General features: G+C 39.4%; 1 protein-coding gene across 4 annotated transcripts in view; it reads left to right on the forward strand.

Annotated features, from left to right (window-relative positions):
• LOC145990981 (proton-coupled amino acid transporter-like protein acs) overlaps window positions 1-15,226 on the forward strand; it is a 149,839-nt gene that overhangs the window by 112,539 nt on the left and 22,074 nt on the right. For 3 of the 4 annotated variants that reach the window (XM_083126586.1, XM_083126587.1, XM_083126585.1), the window contains exon 2: window positions 742-801. In XM_083126586.1, the coding sequence (XP_082982712.1) occupies window positions 769-801 (33 nt within the window). In that variant the 5' untranslated portion in view covers window positions 742-768. Of the gene's footprint in view, window positions 1-741; window positions 802-6,831; window positions 6,967-15,226 lie in introns of those variants that run through there. The other variant, XM_083126584.1, reaches the window with a different exon arrangement.

Consider the following 15,226-nt stretch of genomic DNA (forward strand, 5'->3'; position numbering starts at 1 on the left):
AAAAATACTACTTGGCATGTAAGGACCTCCACAGAATAGTAATCTTGTACAATTTAATTGCTTTCGAGAAACACCTGGCGCAAAACAAACAAACAGTGTCAGATTACCCATCTCTCCATGAAGGTGGATGGCTTTCCTTTTAACTGCCACTTCTATATCCATGAATTATCATCATACATTCACTTAAGATTTTTTGCTAGTTTTAGACGACTACGGGGTGGAGGTCTATAAAGCTGCAAAGATTATTTTTCTGATTCATCTTCTTGGAAAAAATACATTAACAGCAAATCCAATCAATAGCAACAATATTGATGCTGTGATACCAGTAATACAAATAATTCCTCAGTTGTCTCTGAAGGAAATAGACACTTTGTATCCACATTTCAAATTCCACCCACCTCCCAGCAAGAGTTTAGAGCTCATTTTTCCTCCATGAAACCAAGTTCACTTTAATAAACTAAATTTACCAATTTAGAATTTCTGTACATTTGAGATGATCTGATAATGCTGTGAAATTATTTACCCCCTTTTCCAAATAAAAGTTCTTCTAATACTACAGTTTCTTTATGCTATTAACGATTTTAAAATTTTGGAAATATCCAAGTTTCCCCCATTCAATTTACACACTGTATGGAGGATAATCTATTATTCAATTCTGTAATAGATTTACAACTAAACCCAACCCTCATAAAAGAACTGTATGTTTTAAATCATATACTACGTTCCGCTCTTTCATTACAGAGCTGCTGAGTGATCGAGGCACACAACATGTCTTCTGACGATTCTAGAGCCATTCCAAATGTAAGTATTAATATCAAAAGAATATACAGGGTGTATCAGAAGTCCCTTACAACACCTTGTAAAATCCGCAGTGATGTAATTCCATGGAATTTGATATGGGCGATACAAAATAGGCCTAGGGGAACACCTTTTGGAGTATGTCATGGGGACGGCCGCCATCTTGGTTCCGCCATATTGAATTCAACTTTGTTATTTAAAATGATCATGTGAAACATGACCATAGGCTAGAATTTCGTCAGGATGTCAAATCTGAAATCAGATTTCATGTAACTTCATTTGGTGAAAAGTTATTGGCAACTGAAAGTGATGTTTACCTGTTTGTTGCAGGTGCTGAACCATGCCGTTAACAACTGAGGAACGCATCCAGATCGTCAAACTGTGGGGTGGGAGAAGTGCCCGTGCAGTGGCTGCCGATTTCAACCTGCGTCATCCAGAACGTCACCCTGTGTCACATATTGCAGTGGCACAGTTAATAACCAAATTCGAGGAGACGAGCAGGGTCTTGGACAGACCGCGTAGTGGACGACCGCGGACAGTCACGGATGAAGCAACAGCTACAGCTCCTTCTCGACGTCACTGCAGCGAAGCACACGTCGTATAGCAATGCAATGTGCTACGAGTCACAGTTCAGTGTACAGGGTGCTACAAAGGCACAAGTGTCATCCGTATAAGGTGCAAATGCAGCAACACCTATCCGAGGACGATCCAGATCGCCGCGTGCAGTTTTGCGAGTGGGCTATCGCGCAATTATAGGCTAAATCTAAACGTCGCTATGCAGATACTCCATTCCGAAGAAGCTAACTTCTACGTAAATGGGGAGGTGAATAGGCAAAAAATGCGCTACTGGTCGCATGACAACCCCGCATGGTCAGATCCCTCCAAAATGACCGGTGCAGGCAAAATTATGGTGTAGGCAGGCATATGGGGAACACGGATAATCGGTCCTTTTTTCATTCAAGGAAATTTAAATACGGAACGATTCCTGGAGATGCTACAGGAACAGATACTGCCAGCTCTGATGTAGGAAGATGGTACATTTCCCAGGTTTTTTCAACATTAAGGAGTCCAGGTGCGTCAGTACTTTGATGAACAATTTCCTGGGACCATGGATTGGTCGACGTGGGCCAGTTGAATGACCTGCCCAATCACCAGACCTAACTCCAATGGACTTCTACCTTTGGGGACACGTTAAGGCTATGGTGTGAAAATTCGTGATCTTCGTCATCTGGAACAACGTATCATGGCTGCCTTTGAGCATATTTCACCAGATACCTTACTCTGTGTCCACAGACATTGGGAGAAGCGTCTGCACACGTGCATTGCCCAGCACGGACAACATGTGGAGCACATTCTGTAACAGGTAAACATCACTTTCAGTTGCCAATAACTTTTCACCAAGTGAAGTTACTTGAAATCTGATTTCAGCTTTGACATCCTGACGAAATTCTAGCCTATTGTCATGTATCACATGACCCACCTATCATTTTAAATAACAAAGTTGAATTCAAGATGGCGGAACCAAGATGGCGGCCGTCCCGTGACATACTACAAAAGGTGTCCTCCTAGGCCTATTTTGTATCGCCCTTATCAAATTCCATGAAAATACGACATCACTGCGGATTTTACATGTGGTGGTAAGGGACTTCTGATACACGCTGTATTTTAAAACAACTAAGTTCTTGGTAGTAAATATATTGTCGGGACCAAAATTAGCAAGTTAGTAATCCCAATATACTCTGATATGGAAATATATATTTACCGTTTTCATTCATTTAGCTTTATTCTTCGTTGTTAAGTTATTAACATTAGAATTTTAATAAAAATCAGCTGTATATTTCTACAGTAAGTAACTAGGATATGCTGTCACTGCATATTTCATCATGTCATGAAGGAATACGGGAGTTTATGCACAATCTAGGCTATCTGTGGTGATGTGACCAGTATCACGCTCCTGCAGCCTTTGGCCCTCCAGTGTCGTCCCCAACCACCTATTTATTGGAGACCGGGTGAAACCATGCAGAGATATTGCTAGAAAAATTATACTTGAAATTACCTATCCCAGGAGTCAAACTCAGGTCTACCGAATGTCAGTCAGGCGTCATACCGACCTTCTCTCTTTATAATGTAACTTACACTGGCTTTTCTCTTTTGAGGGGTGTTTTCATTTGCTTATACTACAGTATATGTATCTTATGGTATTACCCAGGATCGATGGCCCTACGCTAGCCACACTATCGCCGCGGCTCTCAAGGAACTAGGGAAGGTGAACATTCTTTTCTGATTTATACCTATGTATTTTTTCCTCCGTGGGGAAACAGTTGTCTGAGCGCAGGGTATGCCAAGGGGATTTTTACCTTAGGGCAGTGCATCGAGTCCCATCGCCGCTGTTTCCTGGCTTTCGAGATCGGAGTCCGCTGCTTCTCCTTTTCAGGCAGCTCTCCAATTATCCTCGCGAAGCTATGTCAACACCGAAATTTTGGAGCTCCCTCCGGGGATCGATCTCCGGACCACTCGCATAAAAGGCAAGAGCCCAAAAATTATGCCATGTGCGAGCTCAATGTATGGATTTATACAGATGAAAAAGAGTAATGGCAGATGCTAAGAAGAGAGATGGAAATAGAAGAACCAGAATGGGGGGAGGGGGAAGGTGGAAGAGAGACGAATTGCTTCATCGAGGGAAGACCGTGCGAATCAGGGACGTATGTACCTAGGCTGATGAGTTTGGGAGTGCTAAATTTTGTGTGTGTGTGTGTGTGTGTGTGTATATATATATATATATATATATATATATATATATATATATATATATATATATACCGTGCGTCCATTTCGATCTGCAGCCGAGAGATCGGGAGAAACGTGGCGGGCGGCGCTGACGGAGGTGCCGACATTTGCGGCCTGTAATGCCCACATATTTTTATGGACATATGCAGACATTTATATAAATATTGCAAAACTAGCACTAACCTGTGTTATAAGAGTTATTCAAAGTGATGTCCACCTACATTCACACATTCCTGGCATCGTTTGATGAAATTTTGATTCACACGCAAAAGTTCTTCTTCCGTAATTCTTCCTAGTTCTGCCCTTATATTGTCTTTTAGTTCGTCGATGCTATGAGGGTTATTTCGGTAGACTCTATTTTTCAAGGCTCCCCACAAATAATAGTCACATACGGTAAGATCTGGCGAACGTGAAGGCCATAAACCTCTTGAAATTATTCTGTCATCAAACACCTCCCTTATAGCGTCCAAAGAATCAGCGGCGGTATGGGCTGTGGCCGAATCTTGTTGAAAATACCCATATTGTCTCTCATTATCTGATAACAACTGAAAAAACGGCGCGAGTATTTGTGTGCGGTACCTCTCTGAATTTATTGTGTCTTCAAAAAATATAGGCCCTATTATTCTTTTGGCACTTACAGCACACCACACACCAATTTTTGCATCGTGTAACGGAACTTCGTGTATTATTCGGGGATTTTCAGTGCTCCAGTATCTATTGTTCTGTGAACAAACATGACCACGCAAGTGAAACCATGCCTCATCCGAAAAAAATATTAACTGTGGATCAACAATACCATCTACAATATTCTGCAAAACCCAATTACAGAAATTTACTCTACTTACGTTGTCAGGGGGCCGTAATTCTTGCACTATAGAAACTCTGTACGGTTTTAATTTTAGTAGCTTAGTGGCTGTATGTGCTGATGATTTTGACACGCCCATCTCCTGTGAAACACGGCGTAGATGTTTGTTTGGAGAACGTTCTAACGCTGCACCAATTTCATCGAGTTTTGCTTCGGTTAGAATCCGTCGTTTTTGCTTAGGTGTTTTAAAATTTAACGATCCAGTTTCTCGTAATTTAAGGACAAGACGTCTAACCGTATCTCTATGTGGAGGTGAAACGCCTGGGAATTTCTGTACAAATTGCCTACACACGTCTCGACACGAGTCTGTTTTCACGTAAGTGTCATACATAAAAATTCTTTGTTCTAACGTGAACCTTGCGGCTGGCATTCCAATCGTCTGACTGACACAACACACATACACACTGCAATAACACAAACAAGTAACGGCAAGTAACCAAGAATAACACTCTTACGCACAGTACGAAATTAACACGCTCTTGGTTTACATCTGCCTGCCACTATATTCACAGCTCTGTAGTCGCGAAGGAACAAAAAACTTGAGCAAGGAAGCTCACGAACACCATTAGCTTTTAACGGTTCGTCTGCAGCGTAATCTTGATACAGTGTTGCACATTCGAAACCTCCAAACGATCCCCATCGACACAAAACTCTTTCAAGGATATAAACTTAAGCAGAACGTTACTGGTCAAAACTATGATTAAAATGTTTTACAGAGTATTATCTGTGGCTCTTAATATAATTTCTAAAGCGTATTTATTTGTGTATATAAGGGTGGAACTTGGAAGAATTACAGAATAACTTTTGCGTGTTATAACACAGGTTAGTGCTCGTTTTGCAAGATGTCCACAATAATAAGCGGGCATTACAGGCCTCAAATGTCGGCATCTCCGTCAGCGCCGCCCGCCACGTTTCTCCCGATCTCTCGGCTGCAGATCGAAATGGACGGACTGTATATATGTGTGTGTGTATATATATATATATATATATATATATTTTATGGACAGAGGAGATCTTGAAAAAGGAATGCAGATGCGACTTCTGATCGAGCAATGTCATTACTGAGTAAGGAAAAGTGAGAGAATGGCTGGGAGGAAGTTGTGGCTGAGCTAATGGGAGTTGCGTCTGGGGAAGTGAGGAGAGAAGGTGAGTCAGGATAGGAGAATAAAAAGAGGGATCTTCTTCCTGTCCACGTTCGGGATCCGCATGGCCACGGGGTTACAATAAAATAAATATTGGCAAAAAGTAAAGCGAGTGTCTCTACATAGTTATATCCACGAACTACCAATAAGTTATGAAAAGCTCAACCTCAATATGCTGACCAAGGCAGAAATTAATTTTATTATAAAATATAAACTAAACGTAACATTTCAACCTTCTAGCAAGGTCTTTTTCAGACTCTGTACCAAGTACAAAGTGAAGGAGCAAAGGTGCAGAGTCTGAAGAAGACCTTGCTAGAAGGTTGAAACGTTACGTTTAGTTTATGTTTTATAATAAAATAAATTTCTGCCTTGGTCAGAATATTGAGTTTTTCATATCATGGAAACAAGGCTTAATGGTGTTACAGTAAGTTAGTTCAACATGGTCGTAGATGCGGGTCTTTTGTGCGTTTCTTTGAACGCCTAATGCAGAACGATTCCAATCTAAGCCTCGAGCAAAAGCTAGACCACCAGTCGTTGAAGTTAATAGCAGATTTAGCAAATACCGTCGTCGCAAAAGCGCCCATCACGGAAGGTCGCTAAACACGTCTACAAGACCGAAGACAATGAGAGCTTCTACAGGCGAACAGTAGTTCAACATTTTAATGGTACCCAAACGTATAACTTATGTGGCATATTAAGGCTTAGTGTCGGTTCAGTCCTAATACATACGGGGGAGGGAGGGGGTGTACCTCACCAGCTAGCAAACATCCCCCTAGCTGTCTCATTGCCATCACGTATCACTATCGATAGAAAAGAATAAAACATGCGTGCTATTCTCACGTGCAGAATTTCTGCATACACTACTAGAGAAATGAAGTTTTTATTAACCCCTCCTATCAAATGCACGAAGAATGACCACACATCCCCCTGAAAGAAAATTTAAATTAATTAACCCTCACTAAAACTCTCCAAACAATTTTTCCAGGTTTGTAAATATCGAAAGGGATTCTTTGGTTTATGTAGTTTGTTGCACAAAATCACCCATCTGCCTACATATTCAGATAGCATTGAACACGTGATCACCGTATGCTCTTATTTCAAAGGAGAACGAACACCTGTATTTCGATAACAACTCACGTTTCTTTGCATAGTGAGATAAAAAGAACTAATGTATTCTAAATGCTTATCGTGAAGGTTTTTTTTGTACGTCTGGGACATGATTGTCTTCGTGTATCGATTGTTCGCTGTTGCAGGTGCTAATTTTCAAGAGTGAATTTAATTTCAAGCATTTTTCACACAAGTGTCATCAAGACTACATAGCTACGTACTTACAGTGGAATGGGAGGAAGATTATCTGCGGCTGACGAGAAGGAGGTAGGTTAGAAATGACAGAATTCTTCATGTCTTCCTTTTTTTTTATGTAGTTTCAGATTAGTAACTTCAATTAATACTTTTAAATCATCGATTCTCAACTATCGTGAGACGGCGGCTCGATGCCCGATCTCAACGATTTTACTCTTAAATAACCTTCTATAACTTGTTTACATTCATATATTAATAAATTATGGCATAATGATAATGATAATAATAATAATTTCTTTATTTAGCGGGCGAGGTTCAGCCGTAAGCTGCTCTATCACCTAACCCTTGTCATGAGCTACATAAGAAAATATAAGTATAAATAATAAAAAAAACTAAAAAAAAAGCAAAGTGCTCCCCTGTGCTTTGCACCACGAAATGAAGGCGTATGGGGGTGGAGTTAGGGCCCCACACTTTCTTGATCACAGCTGAAGTTGGGAGTGATGTGATCAGCACCACGCCCCCGACCGTATTTACACCCAGAGTTTCCTCCAGGTACCCACTTTATAAGACGCTGGGTGGGCGCTTGAGCCGCTTAAACAGGTGAAAAAAATCCCGGTTCTTCCCCGCCGGGGATTAAACCTGGGTCTCCCGCATAATAGTCAGACGCCATAACGACTGAGCTACCGCGGCATCAAAGTATACATAATACAATATGATAATATATGAATACAGATGGAAAGCTTGATTACAGTAAAGAGAAATAAAGAATTTCATATATACCTACAATTACGAATATTCTCATTACAGTAATATTAGTCATAAGATAATGTAAATGTGAAAGAACAAAAACATATTTTAAAAAATACAAATGTAAAGAGAAAAAATATAGCATAAGGTTGCCTTTAAGTAAATAATAATAATAATAATAATAATTTGAAGATAGTAATAAAATTACAATAGTTACAGTTATAGAATATGAGTGTTTTGTCGTTTATTGAGTGCCAGTTTACTTCTAGTATGTGCCACTGTTCTGCAGCTGTTCCTGTAGAAGCATTTTTTTCAATTTAATTTTGAAACTCTTATTGAGTTTTATGGATTTAACATTTGTTGGTAGTGCATTCCATGGTTTCGAGGCAGTTATAGAAAAGGATGAGGTATATAGCGTAGTCGAATGGTGAGGAATGTCAAGTTCGTTGTGACGACGTGTTCCGTGTCTGTGAATTGTGTTGCGATTATATAATTTTTCAAATAAGTATGCAGGTTTACATTCAGTTTGCAGATCATGAATAAAAGATAGATAGTGCAGTAGCCTCCTGTTGGCCATTGTTAAAATATTATGTCTGTTTAAGATTGGAAGGATGTGATCGCGTTTATCCAGGTCAAAAGTATATTTGATGCATGCATTTTGTGCGATATGAATTTTCGTACTGAGTTTTTTCACATGTTTGGACCCATACACAGTGTCACAATAATCAAATAGTGGAAAAATTAAAGATTGAACTAGTCTAAGTTTATATTCTGCAGTTAGTTGATCTTGGAATGGATCTCAGAATGAAATATCCGGTGTGGTAACTGACTTATTATCATGTGCAAAACTTTTGACTGGTTTACCTCTTCAGTCAGATTACAGTAGCTGGCATAAATCTCCCAACTATATTCTTCCAGATTTAAGTCAGAACTCTTTGTGTACCTTCGGTTCCTCAGAGTCTGCATTTCTCTCTGCTTGGCTTCTGGAGATGCGTCCTGCTTCTTAAATACCACACAGAACTGTTCAAAAGTCCTCCATTTCCTTTCATTGGCTGTCAGCCAAGCTTTAGCTTTTCTTTGCATCAAGGACAGTAACGCCTTTAGGTGATACTCCATAGGCATCCGCATCAAGTCATATATGTTATAAGGCCTTCTAAATACCTTTCTGCTGAAACTGAATTAATTTCGCCACTGAACTTTGCGAGTGAATTGACATCAGCCATTCTAAAATAGCGACTGTAACTAGCATTATCAACAGGTTCGTACATCTCGTCTAAAAATTTTCCATCCCTTCTGTTGTAGTATTCTTTGTTCCACTTTCGAGTATCGGACCCTTTGGCATGTGAGTATTCTTGAGAGGATGTAGAGCTATCTTCAGTTAAATTCATATTATCATGTAATACTACCTTTTCTTTCTTTCTAATCCCGTTATCTCTACCTTCTTTGCTTTTCTTTCATTCATATTCTCTCTCCTCTTTCTCCTTAGTTCTTTCCTGTTGCCTTCCTTCTATATATCTCTTTCTTTCTAATTGTCGCTCCTTTTTATCTTTTTTCCTTTCTTCTTTATCCAATTCCAATGGTCTAAGGGCTCCGATAATTTGCTCTTCCCTTTCTTCTTCCTTCCTTTCATGTTCTCGAAGTTTTCCTAAGACAATTTCTTTATCTTTTTTCCTTTCATCTATTTCCTGACCTAGCTTATCTCTCTGATCATATAATTGTTGTTTCATTTCTCCCCACCTTTTACCGAGTTCTTCTTTATCTGCTTTTCTTCCCTCATCTATTACTCTGCTTAAGTCATTCTTATTTCGTTTGCAATTAGAAATTAATTCTTCTTTATCGAGCTCCCTACTCTCTTCTAGAAGACTTATCTTTTGATAAATTTCTGATAATTTACGGTCTTGATCTTCTTTATCTGCCTTTCTCTCTTCTCTATCCTTTCATCCTTCCGTCCTCAATTATTCTTACTAAATCTTCCTTATCTTTTTTTCTTTTCTTCTTCTAATTTCCTATCTCTCTCTTCTAATTTCCGATCTCTCTTTTCCATTTCTCTCTTCCTTTCCTCTCTTTGCGCTTCCAATAGCCGTAACACATCCATCAATGTAATCTCCTTTCCTGCAGTGCTCGGTATTGCCTTTTGAAGGCATTTCTTACACTTCAACTCTTCTGCTGAATACGACTCTTTGGGCCGAAGAAACTCGGTACACTTCAAATGAAACTCCATTGAACACTCGTAACACTGCGCCACTTCTTCCTCCATTCTGCTAACATCTTGGCAGCTCATCAAATGGGCCATCTTATACTTCTTGCTCTCACTCCTCAACAACCTCTTCTGCATTCCCAGCAACTTTTCTAATATTCCTTAGTAGTCTCCGTCGGGGAAACTGTCTTAAGCTTGGGCTACCTTAAGAACGGCTAGCATGGCAAATATCATCACTAATGCCAAGCTCTACTACACTTTACAAAGTAAGCCAAAACCGTACGTGAAAGTTTGTAATGTATATAAACTGAAGTCACACGAAAGTTTTTGAAATTTCAGACGCACAAAACCGAATAACGTAAACTAAAGTTACCCGCGAAAGTGTCCGAAGCTTCAGCAGTCAGAAACTAAATCACGCAATCTGAAACCGCACGCGAATCACAAAGTTCAAACTACACGCGAATACTATTTCACTAATCAGCAATCGAAATTATTTTTCATTTCGCGCTCCCACATTGGTCGCCAAATAATTCCGGTTACGTACCTTTCAGTCTAACCTGGAATTTTCCCTTCGCTCCTCATGTCGTGTCAAAAGACTCCAGAGCGATCACAAGGCGTGGAAATGAAAACTTACTACTTCACCTTAATGTAAGGTATATTTTTGAAAACACACACTTACAGCAATCAAATGAACATTAAACAACATTTTATAATTATTTCGACATTTTCGTGCCACTAATCACCCGATGCTATCGTGATTTTTGCTTGTTGATCAATCTCTCAGTTTTTTAAATGTTGCCAGATCCTGGTACATCAAGAGTAGTTTATCTGTCCATCTCACACTAGTTGTCTATGACGTCATTAATATTTGCCAAATTAATAAGTGAACAAACACAACATTTCAACTAAACTATAAAGAACCACAGTGTAATGTCCAGGGCATTACAAGGTCCAGTCCCGATTAGCCTTACTGTGCATAAAGTGGACTAAAAACACCAAATTAATCAATCATTAGTATGTAACTTTTTGAACACCGAAAAATTTCAATTAAGCACAATATTTCGACCATGAAATATTTGCTAATAATACCTGTTGGGAAAACTAAAAATGACAAATTTCAGACCTCTCGCAGTACGGTATAACTAATGGCAGGGCCTTGTTGAGAAATGCTGGTTTAGGTGACAACTTGTCAACTGTTTAATCTGGTATGTGGCTAGAAAGGGAGCTGAAGGAGCTCAGACCAGCAGACCCTTTGCAAGCGTCCTTCATTTTATTGTCAGGATCCGCGGAAAGTGTAAAATTTTCTATTCACGTCGCCGTACAATCACGGGCACTTCTGGGTTGTAACGACCCCATTTAGGCCAATGGGGTAATTACAACCCAGAAGTGTTCATAACTGTACAGCATTAAAACATTTCACAACACGTGTCGTAGAGAACATACAGGCGAGCAACGTTTCTTCAGGCCTGTTCCTGAAGACATAACGATACGTATGAATCTGGTGACATGATATTATTTCTGTAGGATATTTTCGCTTTTAGTATATTATCCGGTAGTATATCCGTGCATTCTACAAGTGCATTCGTAGAAAAGTAACTTTGGGAGAATTTTAATTCTTGCAGCATTACAGCCGTGCATTTTCTAAAGATTAAGATAAACTTTGGATTGATGTTTTTGTGTTACGTTTTTCCTTTCTCTGTGTGGCGAAGTGGTTAGAACAGCGCGCTACGACGCCAGGGGTCCGGTTTCGAATCCCGGCCTGCGCATGGGCGTTTGTGAGTGTCCCTTCGTCAATTTCATCATAGCCTCACTCATCCACATCTTTGCGATTAGCCAAAAGTGACAGAAAATCGAAGAAAAATAAACCAAATCAATCAATCCTTTCTTTCTGTGCTGGCGTTGCTAAATTGTAATTCTGGTAGCTCTAATAGTTCAGTGAAAATTACGATGAATTTAGATAATACTATGGCTGAAAGTTACTGTTTGATGATCCTTTCATTCCATCTTAGTATTCAATCAATGAATAAAATGACTAGTATTGATTGATTTAGTTTAATTTATTTCGGTTTTCTGCCACTTTTGGCTAATCGCGAAGATGAGGATGAGTGATGACATGATGAAAATTTATGAAGGAAGGCTTACAAAGAACATCGATCCAGGCCGGGAATCGAACCCGAGACTGCTGGCGTCGAAGCGCTCTGTTTTAACCACTTCGCCACGGAATTCGGCGAAATGTATATATATACATAGTAAAGCGATGAAATTTTTCTGGATAAAAGGGAAATTTGCTCTGAGCGGGGAGGATCAGTGACGTGCGGTGACGTCGACACTTGGGGTAGCAATGAGTGGCGTGTCCAACGAGTCATAATCCCCCCCCCCCTTTTGGGGCCCAGTATTCCTAAAAGAAGAACGTCAAATAAAAAATTGCAAAGTTAGGAATGACTACAAAAAATTGTACACATAACTTCCACCCACTTTCGAAAATCAAAAACGACGACCAAAAATGGCGGAAAGCGAAGTAAAACAAACCAAATCAAACAATCAATCAATGAATGATTTGATTTGATTCGCTTTTTTGACACATTTGTTTAATCGAAAGGTTAATACGACAAAATTAATGAAGGGACAAACACAAAGAACACCCATGTCCAGGTAGGGATTCGAACCCGGAACTCCTGGTGTTGTAGCGCGTTGTGGTAACCTCTCCCCCACGGTTGGTTGATTTGATGGTTGATTTGACGTTTTAAGTCCATTTTATACACACAAAGGCTAATCGGGACTAGATCTATAGTTTAATGTGGGATCCGAACCACTATATACCTCCATCGGGTACAGATCCGGGACCACTTGCACTCCCCCACAGAGGTCGGCCGACAACAAACATGTGAAGAAGGCGCTAACCATTCGGATACGTGGCTAAAGCAAACTGCATTTTTCCTGAGTAGTAATTTTCAATTGAATTTTTTGAAATACCATCTTTATATATGATTAACGTTTTTTTTTCAAAAATTTTGCATTGCTTGCTTTCCCTAATTTCCCCATCTCATGGCTCGTTACTGAACGATCCGGGCTCAAGCTCTGGCATTTGCATGTGTGTTTCTTTGCAACCAATCTCCACCAGTTTAATTTAATCAACGTTCATCGTCATGGCAGAAATTAGGTAAAGCGATGGATGAGAGAAGAAAATACAAATTTCTTCCCAGTGTATCTGAAGGGCACTGTGAAATCAGGAGCCTAGAATTCTCTGTTCATGTTTGTCCTTTACGACTTTCCAAGCTCTTAGCTACTTATTGCGATTAAATCTATACAGCTAGAAAAAGCGATGAGTAACAAAACACACCTTTAAACAAACCTTTTTTCTACTTTCTTCGATGATATTCATTTGGCTTTTTGAGTTCTGGGATACATTTTTCATTTCTAATTTTTTCATTATTCACTGCAGGCAGAGTACAACACATAAGAACAAGAATGCACGCTCGTCACGAATTCCGGCCTGAATTGTTCTTTGTGAGGTCCGTTCATTACTTTCATCATATCATCACTCATCCTCATTTTCGCGATAACCAAATGTGGCAGAAAAGCTAAGTAAAATAAACTAAACCAACAACAAGAATTAGAACGCGCGTTCACTTGCCCAAATAAGTACATACGTATTTATGATTGTTTAGCTTATCCATTTTTTTATTGGAGTCCAAGAGATTAGTACAGTATATTAAATAAAACACTACTAAAACGAGAGCAAGAGAGAGCGTGAGCAAATATTTGTTAATTAATCATTATATATTCCATATTTAAAAAAAAAACATAACATTTTTGTCTGCACATAAGACGTTCCAATTGCATAAATAATGAAAGTACATCTCATATTATACATACATATTGTACAACGTGTAAAAAGTAGTGTAAATACAGAGAACATAAGTACTGCAGAAAAAATTCCCCTTAGTTCTTTAGAGGATCTACAAAGGAAGCGAAGGGAATCCAATCCCCTATCTGTCCTATAGGAGATAGACTGGAGGACCTGAAAGCATGGTCTTTCAACCATGGGAGCGGGGGCGAGGGGGCAAGGGAGGTACAGGCAGAAATCTTCCCTTTCCCTTCGAAAACCCGTTTCTACCTGGAACTGTGAGGCGGAGAAAGAGCGAGCTAGGCCGCTGAACGCACCGAGGGACGAGAAGCGCGTGAAAAAAAAGTGTTGCATATGAACTGTGGCTTCAACAAAACAATAAATATTGTGATTTGAAAATAATTAGAGATTTGAGATTGATTGATCTATCTCTGCTAGACTAGCTACTCCTCAGTGCACGTCACTGGGGAGGATTATGTGAAAAATATAGTTTTACTTCTCTGAGTTAAAACCAACTCAATTTTTCAATAGTTTAATAGTATTAAATCAAGGTAAATTATGCGTGTGTATCTCGGGGGGTGGGTCATTAAGTTACATACAATTTATAAATATCACACAAATACATTTTTCTACATCTTTTAAACCATCTCTTGAAGTGTTAATTGACTGCTGCTGACATCGTCCCTAACTACACGCTCCATGCTACTTCTGATGATACAGATATTTATGTCATACAAGAAAAAATGCACAATATTCAATCATAGGCCTACCATACATTCCACCATGATGACATCAAAGTCACATATTTCTGTCTAAACAGGAGGTCGCAACAGGGGCAGCTAAGGTACAGATAAAGAAGCTCCCCTATAAAAGAACTTTCTAAAGTATAGAAAATCTTCTAAATACTTGCAGCTACTTGGCCTTCATGTCGTAAACAAGATGAGCGAATGTGAAAGCTGCTGTTCATAGTTCTGTGCATTTATCCTTAAAGTTGTGAGACCTCTACATTTTCAATCTTCACTGGAAACAAATTACACAAAATAGTTTTACCTAATTTCAAGGGGGGGGGCTGACGGCAGTTCCAGTTGGGGCTCAGCCCCCCCTCTCCTGGCTACGGCCCTGTCTTGGTGAAGTACTTTCATCGAGCAAGAAAAGTGTGTCACCAAGAAGAAAGATTAAGGATGTCTAATTCTAATGTACACACTCACAGGAACTTCTGGGTTGTAACCATTGTGCAAATTAAGCTTTTTGCTTTGGGTGGATGCCCACTCAGTGGCGTAATTGCGATTTCATTTCGGGAGGTAGTTTTTTTCCGGTATGCAAATTTGTATATGTGTCCAGTCAGTAAACTAAACTATTGCATCGCAGTTCTAAGTACCTATGAACATTGGTTCTAACCCAGGACATTAACGTTTATAGTAACAATTACACATAATTTAGAAATAATTAGTATATTTACATTATAAGAAAACCCATACACAAAATGAGCTATCGAATTAGTAACACCGAAAACTAGACCAAATTTCTATTGCCAAGTTCAA

Source organism: Lepisma saccharinum, chromosome 8 (genome assembly GCF_977018435.1).
Source record: "Lepisma saccharinum chromosome 8, izLepSacc3.1, whole genome shotgun sequence".
NCBI lineage: Eukaryota > Metazoa > Arthropoda > Insecta > Zygentoma > Lepismatidae > Lepisma > Lepisma saccharinum.